The 20,804-nt window shown below is 45.9% G+C and overlaps 1 protein-coding gene across 8 annotated transcripts in view; it reads left to right on the top strand.

The window, feature by feature from the left end:
- DISP1 (dispatched RND transporter family member 1) overlaps positions 1 to 20,804 on the top strand; it is a 170,687-nt gene that overhangs the window by 112,058 nt on the left and 37,825 nt on the right. For 7 of the 8 annotated variants that reach the window (XM_053659568.1, XM_053659567.1, XM_053659565.1 and 4 more), the window contains one exon: positions 9,971 to 10,496. In XM_053659568.1, coding sequence (XP_053515543.1) covers positions 9,971 to 10,496 — 526 coding nt within the window. Of the gene's footprint in view, positions 1 to 9,970; positions 10,497 to 12,815; positions 13,581 to 20,804 lie in introns of those variants that run through there. The other variant, XM_037128317.2, reaches the window with a different exon arrangement.

Raw genomic sequence — 20,804 nt, forward strand, 5'->3', positions numbered from 1 at the left:
CGATGCCCAGGGTGGCTCAGGAGACTGAAGGATGCCTTTGAGACCTAAGGATGCTGCGGGCTGGGCTCTGCAGGGAAGAACCATCTGGGGAGCTGCTCCAGGAACTCTGGTCCGCTGCTTCTCACACTTCCCGGAACAGCAGGGGGTGGAGCCTGGCGGTGTCAGGTACTTAGCATTTGTGGGGAAAGCTGAGCTAATCCTAAACCCAGCATTAAAAAACACCACTATCTAACCCAAATAACTTCCCAGGTCTTTGTGATGATTGATCTCAATTTTTGACTTTATGGAAGCCATCATAAAACTTCTCTCCCTTTCTTCTGCCTCATAGGATGTGGGAATAGAATTTTCTTAATTTGACTGACCTAAGTGATGGTTGTTTTTTTTTTTTCCTTTGAGCGGCTAAGTTTTGAGGTTTTGAGATGTGTGGAGTATTAAACGTTCATGAGGACATCAGGCAACCTGTTCACCCACGATGCTCAAACCCAGTCATCTGATTCTGTTTCCGAGACCAGGCCGGAGGCACACGCGTAGCCTGCTCGACTCTAAACTCGCCTGTTTTGCATTCGTAGCTGAGCCAGAATACTTGGCAATGAAATATTATGGCCCAGCCATAGGCCTATCCCATCTCAAGAGGCCTGTTTATTACCAGGCATCTTGTAATTCTTACTTGGCTGAGATGTGAGGTGGGGTAGCAGGCTTGGTGTCTGGCGGCTGTCTCATCCTAGAATTGGAATGTTTAAGATGCTTAAAATGCAATCAGTTTTTTTTTCTTTTCTGTCTTGTGCTTCCCCCCCCCCCCCATTTTGGCATAAAACTTGGGGAAACTTGCTCTTTTGATAAAGGCACTTGGGCTTCACTTTTTAGAGTTTGACGGGGCTGGGGGATGTATTTTTTTCTCAAGAGTCGAACTCATCAGATACATTAGCTGCATCCTAACCTTTATGTAAATGATTTATAAGTGATTGAGGCTGTGTGACAACTTGTTTATATTTCCACAGCATCATTCCACATAAATTCGGCCCTGTTGTCTTTCAAACTAAGGTCTTATTAAGGGCTTCTCTTAGCTGCACCCTTGACCCCTGCACCCTTATAGCCTCAAAAGTATTATAGATGAAACCTCTTTTCATTGTAACAAAAAAAAAGTGAAGGTCATCCAAGTAATACAAAGCCTCTCAAACGTGAACAGGTCTGTTTTTTGAATATACAGCAACAGTCTTCATTTCAAGCAATGTTTTTTGAATGTTGACGATTTGGAGTGGCAGTTGCTTGCTCTTATAAATGGATCAGCGTTAATTTTACAAAGTATACATCATTTGTTCTCACCCCTAGCTGCACATTGGAATCATCGGGGGAGCATTTTTTAAAATACTAATGCCACACCCCATTACAATGCGAATTAAATCACAGCCTGTGTCTGTAACTATTTATTTATTTCTGAGGCGATTGCAGTGTGTGCAAAGGGCTGGGACTGCTGCAGTACACACTAGCAGCTCTGGGAATATCTGTTGTATTTATTGCATTTCCTTCAGCATTTGCAGGGGACTAACTCAGTGTCTTGCCTGGTCCTTGGGTTAGTTAACAACGTGTCTGAGGGCTTTCTAGAATTTTTTGGACACATATTTCTGCTTATAGAAAACTTCTCTAGTTTTATTTTGTATATTCTTAATTATACAAATGAATTTCAATAGAATTTAAGTTCACCTGAAATAGGAACTCAAGGATTTAGGAAACCCCTCTCTCTCTCAGTCAAGGGCATGGACACTATGGATACAGTACTTGTAAGTGTGGGGAGAAGTGGGGAAGGTTCTGTGAAGTGATAATTTTTACAGATGAACTTGGAAAAGAGATCTCTCTTGAAATATGTATGTAGGAAGGCCAAGTCTATGCTAAAAAGAGGATGTTATTGACTATCATTTACCCCAGACTGTAAAAGATAAACTGTATTTTATACCCAGAGTTCTCTTCCCACCTACTCATAGACCCACTGCCAAAGGCACATGGGACCAAAATTCCGTGAGAGGAATGACATTCACGTTCCCACAGCCCTGAAATCGCTGTTGGTCACCCCACAGGTGCAGCAGTCTCTGTTTTGACAGCCTCACCCACATGTCACGACAGGCGAGCTTCCAAATTCAGGGTTTCTGGGTGCGCTGAGGCACACACACTGAGACACCTTCCTGCAGTTGTTTAGCTTTTATTCTTCTTGTTGTTGCACACTGCGGGGAGGGGGCTTTATCTGCCAATTATTTTATTTTTCCCCTGCACCATTTACCCCCCATACCCTGTCCACCCTCCCCCACCCCCCACAATCACCACACTGTTGTCCATGTGCATGAGCTCCTTCTTGTTTTCCTTTCTGCTGAACCCCTCCACACCCCAGTGCCCACCTGTCAGCCCGCTCCCATCTGTGAGTCTGTCTCTATCTGTACCTTCTGGATAGTACAAATTTAATAGGAAAATGGTAAGTGTTCATTGTAAAAGAACAGTAATGGTTACTTTTGGATTTTTCGCTTTTTCATGGTGTGATGAAAAGCATACTAATACCTAGAAGGTTCTTATGAAATGTATATTTAGTGGTATAATAGAGATTCCCAAATGTATAACAGTGCGTCTTTGAAAAAATGGCTTCTAATGCCTTGCAGTTTATGCTTAAGGGGAATAATAACCATAATACTTCATTTTTTGATTAAGTGGTTTCTTCATGTTCTTATTGAAGGAGAGTTTAATGGTAGAAAGTTCATGAACTTGAAGAAAAACAAGAAAATTTAATTTGTCTCAGAAGGGGAGACAAATTAAGTTACATTTATTCATATATTAGATTATATATATTTATTAGATTATATATATTTATATATTAGGTTCTATTTCTTTATTTATGACCATTCTTTTTAGTTTCTGAAAAGTACCCAGTTCTTTGATCAAAGACACAGGTTTTGCTGTCCTGTCACAATGACATCATTTTGAAAGAGTCTAAATGCCACGTGACCATGAGGACCAATCCTTTGCCTTGCTTTTCGGGTCTTGCCTAACGTGGTACCTGGGTGGGTGGCCCCTCTGCTTGATTCAGTGAATGTGTCTCCTGCACTATTTCAAACTCTCTTGGGGAACACTGGGTTGAGAGGCTCTTTTTCCGGGGACCCCCAAACGGCGTTTTCTCGCAAGAGCCTCTAGTGGCCCTGCAATAAGCCAGCTGGACGTGGCAACGCCCGAGAGGCATCTTGAGGTAGCAGGCAGCCTTACTTTCGGAGGGACACTGGTCTGAGATTGAATTTCAGTCACTTGATTTGGCTTAGTTCTACGTTAACATTTTGGACCCTCAGTTTTCTCTGTAATGGTTTAACAGTATCTTCAGAGGTAAAGAAAGTGTTTCACATAATGAGATGTTAAAAGAAAACACACACACACCACATTTTCCATAGTCCTTTTAGGGGAAAAGTACTCCTACAGACAAGACCTGGCCGATGACCTTCTGCTGTGCGTCTTTGATAGCCCTAAGGCAGAAGATGCCTAAAACACAGTTTTTTGTCAGTTTCTCCGGTGCTTTTAGAGAAGCTATTGATTCTCTGGCCATAGCACCAAGTAGTAATAAGTCAGCTTTAGTTCCAGTGATCAGAAATAAGGCCATCATTTCTGGCCATCAGAAGCGATCATTTTAGGCAAAGCATCAAGGCATTTGTATTAGAATAGGTTAAGGAACCGTAGTACAGTACCCCAGACTGCCGCTGTGCCCAGGGTGAGAAAGACGTCTGGCATCTCTCTACACCCCCTTCCAGTATGTAGACCCCTTGGGTGGAACAGTGATCCACCCAGTAACTGGGTGAGGTGCTCCATCCTTATACACGTTTCACCGAAGAGATTTAAGGTAGCCTTGGTTGTCTTCTTAATCGCACAACAGTTTGCATCGTAAAATAAGCCAGAATTAAACTTGGCCATCAGCTAGAACCTCTAGTGAACATTTGTCACTTTCCTCTGTCTTAATTGGGAGAATGGGCCTCTGTTTCCCTGTCCGCTGTTGCCCTCCCCCTGCTTGACTTATCCTTTCTGCAGTGATTGTGCATCACAGGGCCATTACTTAGGCCTAATCTCCTGTGGTCGTCCCCACCTGGCTTGTGGTCAGGCCTGGCTGCACAAGGTGTGTCCCAGCAGCGTGGTGTGCCCTCCTGCTGCCCCGCTCCAGGTGGACTGTACCAGAATCTGCATTTTAACCACCTCACCAAGTGCTCCTTGGTGTCTGAGAAGCGCTGGCTTGGTGTTGCGTATTTCACCTAGAGAAATCGCGCTGTCGGGCGCGTCGCTCTTCTGAAGAAGATGGTTGGCTGCAACGTGGGGCCTTACTGGTGATCCATTTACTGTTAGGTTTGGTGCTGGGACCCTGACGAAGCACGGGGGGCCTCTAGAACCTGTCCTCTGAGCTCGTGAGTGTGGCGCAGCCGGAAGCCCTCCAAACCTCGGTAGCGAGCTTTCTGGCCTTACCGTTTGAGGCTGTCTGTGTCTCAGGTTTTCTTTTGGAAAATGAAGTGCAATGCCTGCCTGCCACACCTGTTTTTCCGAGGGCTGTTAGAGGATCAGCTCAAGAGAGATCATGCGTGCGAAAGCGTTTGGAAATCCCAGAGAGGTGTGCCGCCCTGCCTGGGGATGGGGACCATGTCCCTTCAGGCTGGACAAGCCCTGTGTTGGCCAGGAGTGGTGATGGCTTTGCTAAAGGGCTTTTACCGTGGTAATTGGGACAGGTCTTGTAACCGCTTAGCGTTACGTGTAGATTTTAACTTGACGGTTTTCTGGCCACGCCAGCAGTTCTGACTTCCAGTTCCAAGTAGTGACTATCAGGTTTTCGTAACACTCTTTGTTCGATGTGGAGCCACCTAAATATCTCGCATCCTTTGGGTAAATTGTGTGTCATTAGCATCTTTTGGTATGTAATATATTGACAAATAAAACTTCCATAATCCAAACAGATCCTACTCTGATTATATGGTAGCATTTTCAGTGAGATGCTATTTTTCGTCTTTGAAGCATGGTCATTTCCTTATATCTTACAGGTGGTCAGTTCTGGGAGTCCCAAGCCAGAGTAGGATGTCATTGTTTGACCCTTCTTATCACATGAACTCCGATGGCTTTTCTGCCTGTATTTCAACACAATTGAAATGTGTCGTATCTTCTCTATTGCGCCTTCATAATGCTTATGGAACTTGTCATGGTGCTTGGGGTTCATGGACAGCTCTGGTCCAACAAACAACAATTACGTTCCTGAATAATGTAATTATTAAATATTAATAATAATTACCTTTTGTTCATTATTAGTCATTGTGCTAGGAATGTTGTGTTTTGTTAAAATCCTATGTATTCAATACAAGATACGTTTGTAGTAAAAGTTGCATAAAATGTGAAAGCTTCTTCCACTCTGTCCAACTCTCCATCAGGAAACCATGTTGGCATGGTCTTGCATCCTTCTAGGAATTACCTTGTATATTCTAGCCACGTATGTGTAGTGTCCTTGCATTTTTTAACAAAATGGGCTCCTATGTGGAGTCCAGATAGGCTGTTCTGCAGCTGGTTCTATCTACACATAAAGATGTACTGTGGACTTCTCTCCGTAGCAATAATCCTGATGCAACTCATTCCTCTTTGTTGTTGTACAGAATACATTGTGTACAGACATGGCAGAATTTAGTTCTCCCATTGAGAATTTAGATTGTTTCCAGTTTTCAGTGGTACAGCAATTTAACCGTGCATTTATCTTTACACATTGTTGAAGTAGGTCCAAGGGATAAAGGCCTGGTACCATCGTTGGTTAAAGATGAGTTTTCAACCAATGAGAGTAGTATAATGTTACTCTCTTAGAAGGTTGCACCATTTGCATTTCAAACAGATTTAACTCTTTAAGAACAACCAAGACTTAGAGACCCAAAGAGTGTAAGGAACTTGACCCAGGTCCTCAAAGTTAGTAGCTGGTATAGTCAACTGTCAAATTCAGACCTGCCCAGGCTCTTCCTTCCACAACACGGAGGTCTTGGCTGCCATTTTAAAGCTGTAATTTTGGCTTTCAAACTAGGAACCGGCATTCTGTGTCTTTGTAATATTCTCATCACTCAATGAAGCTATAATAATGCTCTCACTATAAATGCACAGCCTTTTACAGTTTTCAAAAGCACTTTTGAAATCCTATGAGATGCACATTGATTGTGAGGCTGATTTATACATGGGAAGAACGTAGATTCAAAGGGAAAAACTTACATTTCAAAATGTGATCAAAAGGTGGTTCTTGGCCAAAGGCCTTCCAGCCCCCACCCTACTGAAGCACGCAGGACATTAAAATGCTAGTAGAATTAGGGTGAAATGGGGAGAGTGGGATTAGTGGCTTTGTATTGCTTTTGACACGTCACATGCATGAACAACAGGAAATCCACTAAAGCATCTGGCCACGGGCCCCATCACACCTGAGCCTCCAGACGAGTTCTCTTCTGGCAGTGCCTGCGCGTCAGGGCCCCGGGGAAAACAGGTGATTTCAGCATAGCTGTCTCCCGAAGCCACTCCTCTTGTTCGGTCCGAAACCAACTTGAAACTTCCACTGTACGTGCTGTGACCGCTGCATTTATAATCACAGAGCATTCCATTTACCATCCCACAAGAGTTCCCTTTCATGATGGGGACTCTTCCTCTGGCTCATCTGCTTCCCTGTTTTATCAGAGGCTCAGGTCAAATTTTTTCCTCGTTTGTCTCAGTTCCAAAGAGATAAGATCTGTCTCGGCCTCGGGCAGCTCTTGACCTCAGGTGGAACCTTTGCCAGCTCTCCTGGGCCCCTGGACTCCTGCACCGGTGCATTCACAGAACGTAATTCATGCACATTTCTGAGCCCAATTTCTGGTTTTGCTTCTGCTTATTTTTTACTTATAATTCATCACTTATTTATAAAGTCAGTTTGGTTTTTCTCATTTTATGATTAAAGACCCAATCACAGAAAGCTCATGTGACTTATTTCAACTACAAGCCAAAGCCAGAGTTCAGATTATTCTTTACTATCCACAAGTTCCTGCTTCGCTGCAAGAAGTCGCCAAGTTACGAAACAGATTTTGTTCCAAAACTTCATTTGTAAGTCAGTTATTTGGCATTTGAACTGCATTTTACCACAGTGGGGGGAAAATGTTATAAATGGTGATTAAGTCCCTTGGCTGGCCTGCAAAAATCTGTTTAACTCTTATGTAACTACAAAATGATTCATTTGTAATAAAAATAAGAGGGAATGATAGTTGTAATTCTGGTTACAAAGAAAGAGAAATTGCTTTTTCCTGAGGACAAGCAGATCCAGTTAAATGATAGGGAAACAAAAGAAATTGACAAGAGCCCAGAGGGGGTTCCGGTGCACTTTGAAGGGTGTGGGAGCTGGATGACACTCTGTTTTAAGCCCAGTTTCACTTGAAAACTTTTGAAGATTTTGTTGTTAGATACTCCCCACTATCACAACTCACCTGAAAACTGTGATTAGAGTCACAGTTTGATTGAATTAAGTACTTTTTTTTAGAGGAGAAGAGAGGGAGAAAGAAAGGGAGAGAAACATCAATGTGTGGTTGCCTCTTGCACGCCCCCTACTGGGGACCTGGCCTTCAACCCGGGCATGTGCCCTGACTGGGACCCAAAGCGGCGACCCTTTAGTTCACAGGCTGGTGCTCAATCCACTGAGCTGCACCAGCCAGGGGTCAATTAAATACTTTTTAAAAAAAGAGAGACTCTCCAAGATATTAACCAACCTGGGATGGTAGACCAAACCCTTGAACCAGAAAAAGCCTTCCTTCCATCCTCCTGAGGGAAGGGGTAGCAGGAGTCGTGGTTGTTCCCGTTCGTCCCGGCAGCTCCGTCACCTGGGGTGACAAGGACTGGAGCGAGGGCTTGGTAGCCAGAGTGGTGGGTGGCAGCTCGTGCCTGAGCATTCGAGCCGTGAGGGGCTCTCTTCTGGGAAGTGACTGACTGCCTTCATCTCGAGTTTGCTTCTTACATTGTCTACTCGGCCTTTCACTTAAGCATGCAAATAAACACCTTAAACTTCAACAACGGACTTTTTGAAATCTAGTGCCTTTTCAGGTGGCCTTTCCGCTTGTTTTCAGAGCATTTCCACGCAGCTTTTTTCTTTTGTTAACAACACAAGGGAGGCTGTGTTCTTGAGTAGGTGGAAGTTTGAGTGAGCAGACCTGGCCCAGGTGGCACATGTTAGGGAAGTGATGGAAGGAAGATGAGTTTGCGTCCCTGGGTCAGGATGGGACTCCCACCAGCTCCCCGCCCAGCCTGCCCACTACTTGGATAATATATAATACATTTAGCTGCCACTGCTTTGTGTTGGGTATGGTATTTGCATGCTTTATAAAACATATAAAGCTTTGTTTTATAGTGGATAGTTATACCCAGGAGTGGTTCAGTGAAGGAGAGAGCCACCGTATTTACCGTGATAATTCAAAATCTCCCTCCACAGCCATTCTGAAAGGCAGCTGGGATCAGCTTCAGGCTGATGAGGGAATTAGCATGTATTTGATTGATGTTCTAAATGTTTTGCCTGTTCACTAAAACAATTTATGACACTTAGTTTCTTAGCTTCGATAGTTCTGTAATGGAATTTGTGTGGGTGTGGGCGTGTGTTTGAGGAGTTTTGTCTAAAAGGTGAACAAATTAATGATGCCAACTCTGCATCCTGGTGTACAAGTATCTTCTGGGTGTGAGGGTTCAGATGGACACTCGATGCATTGTTCTGGCCTGTCCTGCCCAGAAATGGCCCGTTGAGTGGCTTTTAGGTTGGATGAAAACATGCGTGTACTCGGGCCGAAAAGAGATGGTTTTGCCTGGTGCCCATGTGTCTGTGGGAGGTGGAGGGAGCCTGGGGAGAGATTCCTCCAGAAGTTCTTTCTCTCCTTGGAAGAAGGCTGAGCCAGAAGGGTTCATGAGCCAAGGTTTTTTTCTTGTTGGCTTTCGCCTAGGGTTAAGGAGACCAATAATAGCATTTGATGTCCCAGCTTTTTAACTGCACATCTCCAGATTTCGAGTGTATTGGTCAGAGTGGTGAGTGGGGGAGTGGGGAGGGAGGAGGTTGTCTGTTTTTGCTTTTATTTGTGGACTGGGCAGAAATACGCTGCTGGTAATTTGAAGGGTTTTGTTTTTTAATACTTTATTTTTATTTTTTTTTACATTGAAGGCCTGGACCCTTTGGTGGCATGGAAAAATTAGGAACAGAAATCTCATTTGAAGCCAATCCCATCCATACTATTATTTTTCTCACTCACACGCCACGAGTGCTACCTTAGTCCATAACATTAAAAAATGAGTAATAGGTTCATGGTGACTCACGGGGCGGGTGTGGTCACTGTTTTCTCAGCAATACATTTACTGGTTTAGAGGATAAACCTTTCCTGCCTGGTGTCTCCATCACCACGATTCTTTGCCTCGCTGATTAGTTTTTATTTCCTTTCGTTTATTCTCAGGCCTGAGTGACTTCAAGGAAACATCCTATTTCCTTGACATTTTTCTAGGACGTAAGACATTCTAAAGATTATTCACCTCATTTTAACCCGCACAGCTTTCGGCCTCCCGAGTAGCCCTGCCCTTCTGAGTTTGCCCTTTAACCCTTCGTCAGGACGCCCCAAACAGGACATGGTTGAAAAGCCGAAGGATGATATTGGTAGTCTTTCTCTTCTTCTTCCCCACACAACCCTGAAATGTTCTGATTTTTCACTGTTACTTGCACATCCAGAATGGGGAGGAGGGTGATGGGAAGTAGGCGGGCCGGAAGTAGTCGGTAAGGACGGGGGAGGGTTCTCAGGTGCGGGCAGTAAAGAAGAGGAGGAGGAGGGTGCTGTTGGCTGGCTCTGTCTTCAGCTGTCTGGCCAGCGGTCTCACAGCTCCTTCAGGAACACCTGTTGCCAAACGACCTTTCCCACAGGTTTGCCTGCCTGGCTCTAACTGGATGATTTTATCTCCTGGTCTTCCCTAGGGTCAAGGCACTGGGGCATGGCTCTGAGCAACGGCAACAGCGATTTTGGGGTCCTGAGCCCTGGCGGCATCGCGGCTGGGGCGGCTCACCCCAGCCCCCTCCCTGCCTGTGACGGAGACCCTGCAGCCCCACAGCTCACCCCCAAAGAAGCGCCAAGAACAAAAGTGAGTCCCAACGGATGCCTGCAAGTGAACGGCACGGTCAAGTCCTCCTTCCTGCCTGCAGACAACCCAAGAGCAACTCCGCTGTTGCCCCAGTGCTGCCCGCCCTGCCCGTACCATCACGCGTCCACGAGCCACAACGGCCACTGCGAGGGCCCTCCGGAGGCCGGCTCCCCGCCGCCTGCGGCTCTGGCCGCGTGCTGCATGCAGGCCCCCTCCGAGTACTCCGTGGCTCTCTGTCCCCACCACGCCCCCGTGTATCAGACCGCGTGCTGTCTGCAGCCCTCTCCGTCCTTCTGCCTGCATCACCCGTGGCCCGACCACTTTCAGCATCAGCCTGTGCGGCGGCACATAGGCAGCATAAGGTGAGTGGTCCCTGAGCTGGGCTTGCGTGAGCTTTCGGAACCCCAGGTGAATGTACTTGCTGGCGTTGCTGTTCCCGGAGGGGGAGAAACGTGGGGCAGAGAAAGGAAACCAATGAAAGAGCATGTTTTGTGGATTGTGCACAGCCTAGTGAAATGCAGATAATACACCTGCTCTACCCACTTGTGCCGTAGTCCACTCCGCCGCCCGCCCTGCTCCCTGTCTGCCAGCCGCCCCTGTGAGGCCTGGAGCTAGGAAGTTCAGAGAAACGCTTTAGTGGTAATCATTTCTGTTATTAAACATGATGAGGCTGCCTGAACAGGAGCGTTTGATTTTCTGTTATTGATAATGATCAAAGATCATGGAGGGAAAAAAGCACAAAACCGGTTACTTCCTCATGGTTCCTTGTGGCTGAACACGCAAATGCCCCTTCGCGTGGCACGGGTGACCACACCCACGGTGTCCCTTCGCGTGGCACGGGTGATGACGTCAGGTGTTGCGATCAGGCAAAGCAGCCTCTCCTTTCACAGCAGATGTCCCATGCAGCAGAGGACCCAAAACACTTTCTGTAAAGTATTTGCAGACCCGTAGATGGAGAAGTACTAGAAAATCCTCGCTCATTTTCAGGTGTCCTGCACATCACAGCCCACAGTTCTCTCACTGTGAAGTCACACGTGCTCTAGGTGAGCACGGGCAGTACATTTTGTCAAATACCCAGTGCTTTATAGAGACCATGTATTCCATTACACTTCTAGGTAATAAAACATTTTAAAAGAGATAGACGAGAACACTCTCTTTTTTAAATTAGGGTATAATTTACATGCAGGGAAATGCTCGTTATCTCAAGTCAGCAGTTCAGTCTGTTTCAACAAGTGTGTCCGCCGGGGTAACCCACAGCTTGGTTCACTGTGGGGTATTTCCCTCACCCCAGAAAGTTTCCTCATGCCCCTTCCTCGGTATTTATTCTCCCTCTTCCCCTGAAGCTATCGTTGTTCTGGTCTCCATCCGTTTGTTTTGCCCACTCGCAAATGTCTCGTGAATGGAATCATAGTACATACTGTCTGGCAACTCTGACTCAGCTGATCGCTTGGTGTGTTCATTTCCTTCGTTACTGCTGAGCAGTAATGCATGGTGTACATGTAGCAAACTCGCTTTTAATTAAAGGGTCAGTGCTCAAATGCCTGAGACCCGGGGATGTAAAGTGCAACCTGGTGACGAGAGATGCTCATACTGTATCGTGTCTTTGCAAGGTGCTAAAAGAGTAGATCTTAAGTTTTCACAGGAAAAAGCAGTTTCTGTAACTGTATGGAGTAATGGATGTTAACTACTTTTTCTGACGATCATTTTATAATATGTCACTATGAATTTTGATTCATGACATTATATACCTGAACCGAATATGTTATATTGTTACATAGTTAATATCATTTTTTTTTAAAGAATAAGATCCAGAGAGGGAATAAGGAATTAATGTATTTCACCTTTATAAGGTTTTACATGCCGTTGAGATTGTCTGGTTTGACCCTAAAAAGAGAGAGGAAGAGAAAGGTGGGGGGGGGGACCGGCAGGTCGGGGAGGGGTCCTCTGCTGTGTCTACATTGTCTGGATACGGTTTTCTGTGTCAGACATGAGAGACCTTCGGTTACAGAACTGTGACAAGAACACGCACCAGAGCCACTTCTTAGATTTGACCTGACAGCCCTGTGTCGCATGACCAGTTTTAGACACTTTCTACTTTAAATTAACTTGTGTAAGTATTTGATTTTGAAATTGCATGGCCATAAATATTGATGTTTCTTGAATCATAAATTATAGGGTTGCAGAGTGTGAGATGAGGTAGGTAGTTGTACATTCTGAAGCTGATCCCTTCTTTAAAAAAACTTCACAAAATGTTAAAACCAGGGGCAAGGAACTGGTTCTTCCAATGTGGCGGGTGTGTCGATATATCCAAGACTGGGCTTAGTGTTTTTCAGAGACCTAATTTTAAAGGAGCAAGAATCCTGTGTGTGTACAACTTCAAGTTAAACAGAGTGGCATTAAAAAACAAACTCATGCCCTACACTGGCTGGTGTAGCTCAGTGGATTGAGCACGGGCCTGTGAACCAGAGGATCACAGTTCCATTCCCAGTCAGGGCACGTGCCTGGGTTGCAGGCCAGTTCCCAGCAGGGGACCCACGAGAGGCAACCATACATTGATATTTCTCTCCTTCTCTCCTTCCCTTCCCCTCTAAAGATAAATAAACAAAAAAAAAAAAACTCGTAAAAATGCATATTTGTCCATCATGAACATTTGTAGAAGAAAGTGGAATAAATAGTATGTGAGAATTTTTTTATATTTAAAATTTTATCACAGGATTCTGAACCTCTTGATCAACTCTTTATAACAAGACATAGAATCTTTCAAAGGCGCCTTGCAAAGGAATGCTTTGCGTCCAGTTGTGGGTATTACCTGCTTGATTGTGAAATGGGTGCTGCCGGCATTACTTTCCGATGTTCTACATGTATCTGCCTATGCAGTCAAAGTTGACCGAATCCTTACGCTGTGATTCTAAGTGAGCTGAGACACACTTTGGCCTCCCGAGAGCTGTCAGGGAGTAGCAGGAAGGGAGATGGAAAAGCGCACAGGCAGCTGCGACACCGCGGGAGGCGCCGCCGAGAAGAACTCACGGGGCTGCAGGTGTGAACAGGAGTGGCAGGTGGAGAGGGGAGCCTCGTGGACAGCAGGGAGAGTTTGTGCGGCGATTTGCACAGCCCGGCACGGCTGGGGCCTGGTGGAGGGAGCCGTGGGAGAGGCGGGTGAGCTGGGCCAGGTCCCAAGGGCACCGCCACCCTCGGTAAGGAGGGCGCTAGGCTCTACGCTGAGGCCCCTGGGGAGCCATTGTGCACTTTTGTGGGTGTGCGGCTTTTAATTGTGGGGGGGGAATATACATATATATATACATATATAACAAGATGTATCATTTAACCCCTTTAGGTGTACAGTTCAGTAGCATTTAGTACATCCACACTGCCATGCACGCATCACCACCGTCCATCTCCAGAACGTTCTTCAGCTTCCCAGATGGGAACTTCACACCTGCTAAACGGTAACTCCCCTCCCCCTCCCCCAGCCCCCCGCCAACCTCTGTTCCGCTTTCTGTCACCATGAATTCGACTGCTCTGGGGTCACAGAGTATCTGTCCTTTTGTGAGTGGCTGATTTCACTTAGCAAGGCTCATTTGAGGTTTATCCAAGCCCCAGAGTGTGCCAGAGTTTCTTTTTTAAGGCTGAAAAAGGCCCCGTCGTACATAGGTACACAGCGCACCGTGTTTCTCCACTGGTCTGTCGGGGGCAGTTGGGTTGCCTCGCCTTGTGGCTGTCGGGAAGGACGGACGCCGCTGTGAACACGGGTAAACGACCCGTCCTGAGTTCCTGCTTTCACTTCTGGGTGTAGGCCCGGGAGTGCAATGACCGGGCCCTGTGGCAGTTCTGGGTTTAACTTCTGGGGGAACCACCGCATTGTTTCCCCAGCTGCTGTGCTAACTGTACATTCCCACCAGCAGCGCTCATCCTTGCCAACGCTCGTACTTTTGTGTGATTAAAAAAGAAAAGGCCATCTTAATGGCTGTGACATGACAGATTTTTAAGCAAAAAAGGAATACTGTCAGCTTCGCCTTTTAGAGAGGCCTCCATTCTGACTTGTGGAGAGTAGATTGAACTGGCTCATGAGGGCTGGAGGGAGGAAGACCTTCATTAGCAGGCTTGCCGCAGCCTTTCGGGTGAGAGACGGTGGCAACTTGGACCAGGGTTTAGAAATAATCTCAGGCTGGAGAGATTTATGAGCATCTACCAGGTCTGGTGAATAATCGGGTCCGGGCAGGACAAAAGTCTCAACGGAATCTCAGTTTGCTGGCTTAAGCAGCTGGGCGGTAGGTGGTCACCAACATCACTAAGACGGGGGCGGTAGGAGGAGAGCTCTGTCTGCACTGACGGAGCAGGGCACTGACTCTCCGGGGCAGTAACAGCGAAAGAGCGGCATCCTTTGCGTGTTCTTGAAAGGATGAGAATTCTGGGTGATACATGACGATTACGTGGAGGATACCAGGAGTGTTACCTGAGAGTGAGTTCTGACAAGCTGAGGCTCAGGCCAGCATGCACTTATCTACAGAACTGGGCCAAGGCCAAGGCCAAGGCCCTGGGCCAGGTGTCGAGTCTCTTCCTCAGGCCACTGAGAGAGGGATCCCCAGGAGCAAATGTGGACGCGAGTGGGTAGCTGCTGGGTGAGGAAGGGCAGGGCGGTTTGGGACGGTGCTCACAGGATGTCCTCACTAAGAAATACTGAAAGTCTCCCTGGCTGGTGCACAGTCCAGTGGATTGAGTGCTGGCCTTCAAACCAAAGGGTTGCTGGTTGGATTCCGAGTCAGGGCGCGTGCCTGGGTTGTGTGGGCCAGGTCCCTGGTTGGGGGCCTGTGAGAGGCAAGCGATGGACGTCTTTCTCACACATCAATGTTTCTCTCCATCTCTTCCCCTCTCTCTAAAAATAAACAAAATCTTTTTTTTAAGAGAAATACCAAAAACAAGGATGTTACATGGGGCTTCACTGTCTTTCATTAATTCCTCTACCCAGCACTTCTGGGGAAGTTATTAGAACAAAGGTTCTCGAAGCGGATGTCCACCATCAAGGAACTTGAACTAAGTTTCCTTTTAGTTTTCCTTTGTGATTTACTGCGTGTTGCTTTCGTATTGCAAATCTCAAGTACTCAACGAAGCATTGTTCACTTCCTGCTTAAGAGGCGCTGTGACTCGGTCAAGGTGGATGGTGCCCCGTTGCTGAAGGTGCCTCCCAGGTGGACAGCCAGAGAGTGACGCTGTGCGCAGACCCCAGCTCTCTCCTCTGCAGCGACTCCGAGTGCCTGCACCGCAGCCAGCCCGGCTGGCTGGCACTTTGTCTTAGTTTAAGTTTTTATTTGTTTATAAAGCACTTAAACCATAGAGCCTGTTTGAAAGAGTCCAATAGAAAATCTAATTTTATCCCAGCTCGATTGCCACTTCCTCTCCATTGTTCGTATTCCCATCCTCTTTCCCCTGCCTTTTGGGACACAGTAGGTTCCTTGCGGCCCTTCTTGGGTCTGTCGGCTGTCATGAGTCTGAAAGATTCGTGCTGTCCTCTGCCTCTGTGGTGTTTTGGTTCTTTTTTTTGCTTTTTAAAATTCTCTGTTAATCTTCTCATTGATATAACTCAGGTCACCTTTAGTTTAAATTCCGTTTATCCCCCAATATGAAGTAGTTTAAACAGATCTTGTTTTAGGGCCTCCGGCTTTTTCATTGGTGCATTCCTGTCCTCGCCGTATCCATCCCTCAGCCCTCCTGAGCATCACCAGTTAGAACCCAGGCATTAAAGACGGCCAAAGGTGGTCTCCACTCCCCGTGAGACGGGGCCTGCGCCCACATCACCTGGGGAGTGAAATACAAAATGAGTCTAAGGAGTTTCTTGTGCTATGAAAACAACAGAGAACTCTGGGTGTTCAGAGGCGGGAAGGATCCTGTAGGTGGATGAGGTTAGGGACAGTCTCACTGAGAAGAGAGAACTCAAGACCCTCGAAGGGTGACTGGGACACAATAAAGGACTGGAGGAAGCAGACCAGGAGGGGTGGGGGGCTATAGCCAGAAAGCATGCAAAATTGAAGTCACGGAAAGTAAAGAAAACAGGATGGCCAGAGGGAAGGGGTCATCTGTATGGTCATGAGTGGCGCTAGCTTTCCCCCACTCACGGTCTGCAGTGCAGTCAAGTTGTCTGGGAGTCTGCGTGCTAACGGTCTGCTCCTCATCCTTCAGAGATCTGGAAAATGTCTCTCAGGGCCCAGTCACATTCCATGTGTGCTGGTTGAAGCAAACTATTCATCTGGGATCTTCTTATTGCCATATTAAATGGAAAGGGTAATGGTTTATGACAATTAATAAGGAGTTCTGCATCCAAAAATAGCATACAAAATTTCTAATCCAAACTGTACTTACCCTTTAATTTGGTGTTGCAAAGAAATGTGCCTGATCGTACCAGAGGACTTCGTAAAGGATACTTGGCAATGCCACGGACTCATTATCATGCTAGGGAACCTGTGATAGTTTTGGGCACTTGCCAGATGCATTTTTATTTCCCTGAAGGTGATTTCGGGGACAGATGGTCAGTTTGAATGTTCCCTGTGGCACTTGGGAGGAATTACAGCTACACAGAGTCAGGAAGGCTTGGCACGGAGGGGCCAGGCAACCCCAGGCATTAGCTCAGCCCCTTAAAGGTTAAATAAACATTATCACCGCACCCTCCCATACATTGTGACTGTATAATTTTTGTAACCTGTATTTCCTTCTCCTTTGGTTCTTTATTAATTTTCCAATTTCTGACTCACGTTTCTCAGAGGTTTTCTTTCTGTTTCCCCTTAGGACACTAGTTACTTCTGTGACGGGGACTCTGTAGAAATAAGGATCCTTGTCTTAGGTTAAAAAGGTAGAAACTGCCACTTGAAACCTTGTTTTTTTGTATACATTGTATCAGAACATCCAGGTGTAAAGTTACGGCATAAAGTTACGGCTTCGAGCGTCATTTTCAGAAGCATCTTACTTTGCCACACCTGGCCTTCAGTGGCCCACCCCTGCCCCCTTCCTGAGCCTGGTGATGGTGTTACTGTACTTTGCTAGGAAATCTGAACCAGAAATCACTTTGAACACTTCATCAGCAACATAGCATAAATCTGGGCATCGACCCTGACCCCAGAGTCTCTGATTTGCCCAAATCACCAGACTCAGCCCAGATGGATTTTCTAAGATGTTGGATCAATGAGTGGGAAAATTCAAGGTTAGTTACTCAGCTATTCAGCAAGTAATTAATGAGTACTTACCAAGTGTTAAGTGCTGGGAATAGAGTTGAAAATGGTCATATTGGCCCCCGCTTCAAAGACATGGTGGTGCTGTGAGCAGGGTAAGACATGCGGATTCAGCAGGAGCCTCCCATTGGTATCAGTAACTGTCTTCTTTAAGGAACAAATATTGACCGGATGCTGCTGGGCCCCCCAGGGCATGGAAGTCAAATACCAGTGCTTTTGCAGGGGTACAGCCAGTTTACCTGTTAAGGTAAAGAGAGCCAGGTGAGAGTTTCACAAATTCATTTCCCCCTCTTTTCCCCTCTTAGCACATAAAGGTTACCAATAGCTAAATAATCATTTGTTTTGATTTATTGGTGTCCACCGTGACCTGTCCAGGACTGTGTGACAGGTGTTTTCTGCAAGAGGAGCTGGACGGACTGGTATCTTCAGGCCTGTGCTGTTCCCCACTGTCCAACACAATGGAAAAATCAGCCCCTCGGTCACACCTGGTGCATTTGAGGGGCTCCATAGACACCTGTGCCTTGTGGCCACCACGTTGGACAGCACAGATATAGGACATGTCTGTCACCATAGAAAGTGTTTTGGGGCAGGGCCCTCTTTCTTGGCTGTCGAGACAGCCTCCGTGGCAGCGAATGGAACACGCGTGACTTGGTGGAGGAAACAGCAGGATTTGACAGGCAACGCCATTTTTCCTCAACACAGTTGCACGACTACCTGTGTTTTGTTGAAAATGTAACAAAGAAATGACAAAACCCCAAATCCCTTTACGTTCTGAAGCCCTCCCTATATGCAGAGAGAATCTCCAGCATCTTCTAGGGGCCACAGTCACATCTGCAGAACCTCAGCCTCACCATCATTTACATCAGTCTGAAGACACTGTAGCCACCGACTCAGTCCGTAGTTGCCTGGGCTTTTTGGAAGCCCATCTAAAATACCAGTGTAAAAGTCAAGGTTTCCTCGAAGGCAGATGAGCGCTGCTAGCCTGCAGAGGTAGTCATGGGCACTGCAGTTCAGCCCTCATCTCTCTTAATCCTCCGGCTTTCCTCTCTGCACTGCACCAGGTAGCGAGAGCGTGGACCTTAGAAGACACGCAATGCATTTGAATCTTGGCTCTGCCATCTGCCAGTTGCGTGGCCTTGGACAGGCATTTCGGCTCTCTCTGCCTTGGTCCTTGTCTCTACAAGTACAAGTTACCGAGTCACCATAGCCCTTCTGCACACAGCGCGGTGCCTGGAACCCAAGTCATCCCCTTTCTCTTCTTGGTTCCTTTTATTTTCTTCTCTTCTCTGTTGCCGTTCTCTGCCGCCTGTGTGAACGCAGTTAGTATTGTTTTGGAAACCACGTTATCCGTGCATCCTGGTTCGAGTAAGTGTGGCTTTCCGTTCTTCTTTCTCCATCTCGCAGTTCACCCTATCGACCTACAGGGAAGAAGAAGTGGAAAAGATGGTCACAGATTTGCCTTCCAAGAGGAAACAGGGGTTGTTGAGAATAAGTGGGCCTCTCCAACCCCAAGGACTCAGGGCCTTTATACTAATTATATAATCTGATTATGATAGTTAGTTTTAGAAGTCTGGTAAGATCAAATCTTGATTTCACTGAAACCAAGGTTTATTTTTACTTTCCTCAAAGTAGTCCAAATTAACTTTTTAAAACAGGATAATGTTTGTAAAATTTAAAATGTTCCAAGCTTGCTTGCCAAAGTAAGTGAGCTTGGCAGTCCCATTGAGTGAAGGCCTATTTTATTGGTAGGACTTCTTTGAGAGACTTTTATGTTATAAATGAGCAGACTTTAGAGTTTGCTGGGCCTTGTGGAATGCATTGCACAGCCAGTAATATATTTCAGAATATAAGCCTTGGTCATCTTTCATTTCAACAGTAAATGTTGAGAAACAATGCCCTTATTTTATAAAATTAATTAGTGTAGCATTTTGCAATGAAGTAATATGTTCTTTATCCACTTTCCATATTCCTGCTAGGGTGTGTTTAGCAGGTACTAGAGAGTGAAGAACAAAGAAATGGTTCAAATGTTCCTTTTTTCATTTTGGTTAAAAAGAAAGTTTAAATAAGTAAAATATTTGGCAAACAATAAAAGGTAAAAGACAGTGCTATGGATCAGCTACATTGCTAATTCCAGGAAAAAAAGAATTATCTGTTGTATCTTCTTCCCAAACTCAAGTGGATTGTTAAGTGTAATTTAAGAGAATTTACAGAACTTACCATTTACAGGAGAATTTTGATTACTGTCCTATTTTGTGTTCTTTCCAGCAAAACTGATTCTACAAAATTCTATCTTTTTTTAAAACATACAAACCAGATAATTAACCAATTGCTTGGTATTTTGGAGTCTGCAATACAGCCTACTGCCTGGGACATATTTGGAACTCAAATATTTGTTGAATGAATTATTATTTTAAAATTCTTAAGATTTTTTTTTTATTCACAAAGCTTAAGTGTTTTTTTTTTTTTAATCCTCACAAAGTTAGATTGGTCACTGCAACCAGCAACCAGCTTATAGTCTAGTAGGAGAGAGATGATGATCGAGGCCCCATGAGCCCCCAAATCAGAGCCCAGAGGGTTTTGTGAGTCCCCAAGAGGGGGACGGAGTCATAGGAGAGCTCAGAGAAAGCATCGTGGGAGAGGGGAGGGTCTTTCAGAAAATAACAGAAGTCCGGCTGCCTGGAGCGTGGGGACGGGCGGCCCGGAGGACTGAGAGTGGGAGCAGGTGGGACACAGCTGGGCAGGCCGGCGGCTCCTTTGCCTGCAGAAGGGGCCGGCTAGGGCCTCCCAGTGTGTGGCGCCCCCTGGGTTCTCCACGTTCGACCTTGGAAGGTCAGTATGCTACAGTCAGTCAAAGAAGACTGGTCCCTACAAACAGTGGGCTCCAAATGTTGTGCTTTCACTTATTTGTTTATTCATTAAGCATCTAATTTAATACCTAAGCACTTCATATGCAGTAATTACAGAGTTTGAACACCGTCGACTCACTGATATTTCCCTAGGCTTGTTGAACCACTTCCTTTTGTACTAACGTGTATCTCCGGGGCCTAGCCCGGTGCCAGGCATTTAGTAAACACTCAGAAATTAATGGTTGAATGCACTGAAGAAATAATTGAGCATCAGTCCAGCCCTTCCTCTGTAGAGCTTGATTTTATGACATTTTTATTTAATAATAACAATCAGTCACCACTGGTCCAGTGTAGTGAGGTATTTGCCAAACAGTGGGAGAAGGTTCAAAGCCTTTGTTTCCTTCCAAAACCTGTTTTATTATTGATTGTTGTTCGAGTTTATTTTGGACATGCCCTATCGTGTCCTTTAAGTTCCCCACTGCCCCCATACATTGGTTTCTGATTTTTTAAAAAAGTACAGCCTTACCCATGAAGAGAAAAGAAAGAAAAGCTAGAGGCCCAGTCCACTCCCACAGTTCCCAAGCTGCTTTCACATTCGATTCTGAAG

This window comes from Artibeus jamaicensis, unplaced genomic scaffold, assembly GCF_021234435.1.
Source record: "Artibeus jamaicensis isolate MK-2021 breed Jamaican fruit bat unplaced genomic scaffold, CSHL_Jam_final scaffold_754, whole genome shotgun sequence".
Taxonomy (NCBI): domain Eukaryota; kingdom Metazoa; phylum Chordata; class Mammalia; order Chiroptera; family Phyllostomidae; genus Artibeus; species Artibeus jamaicensis.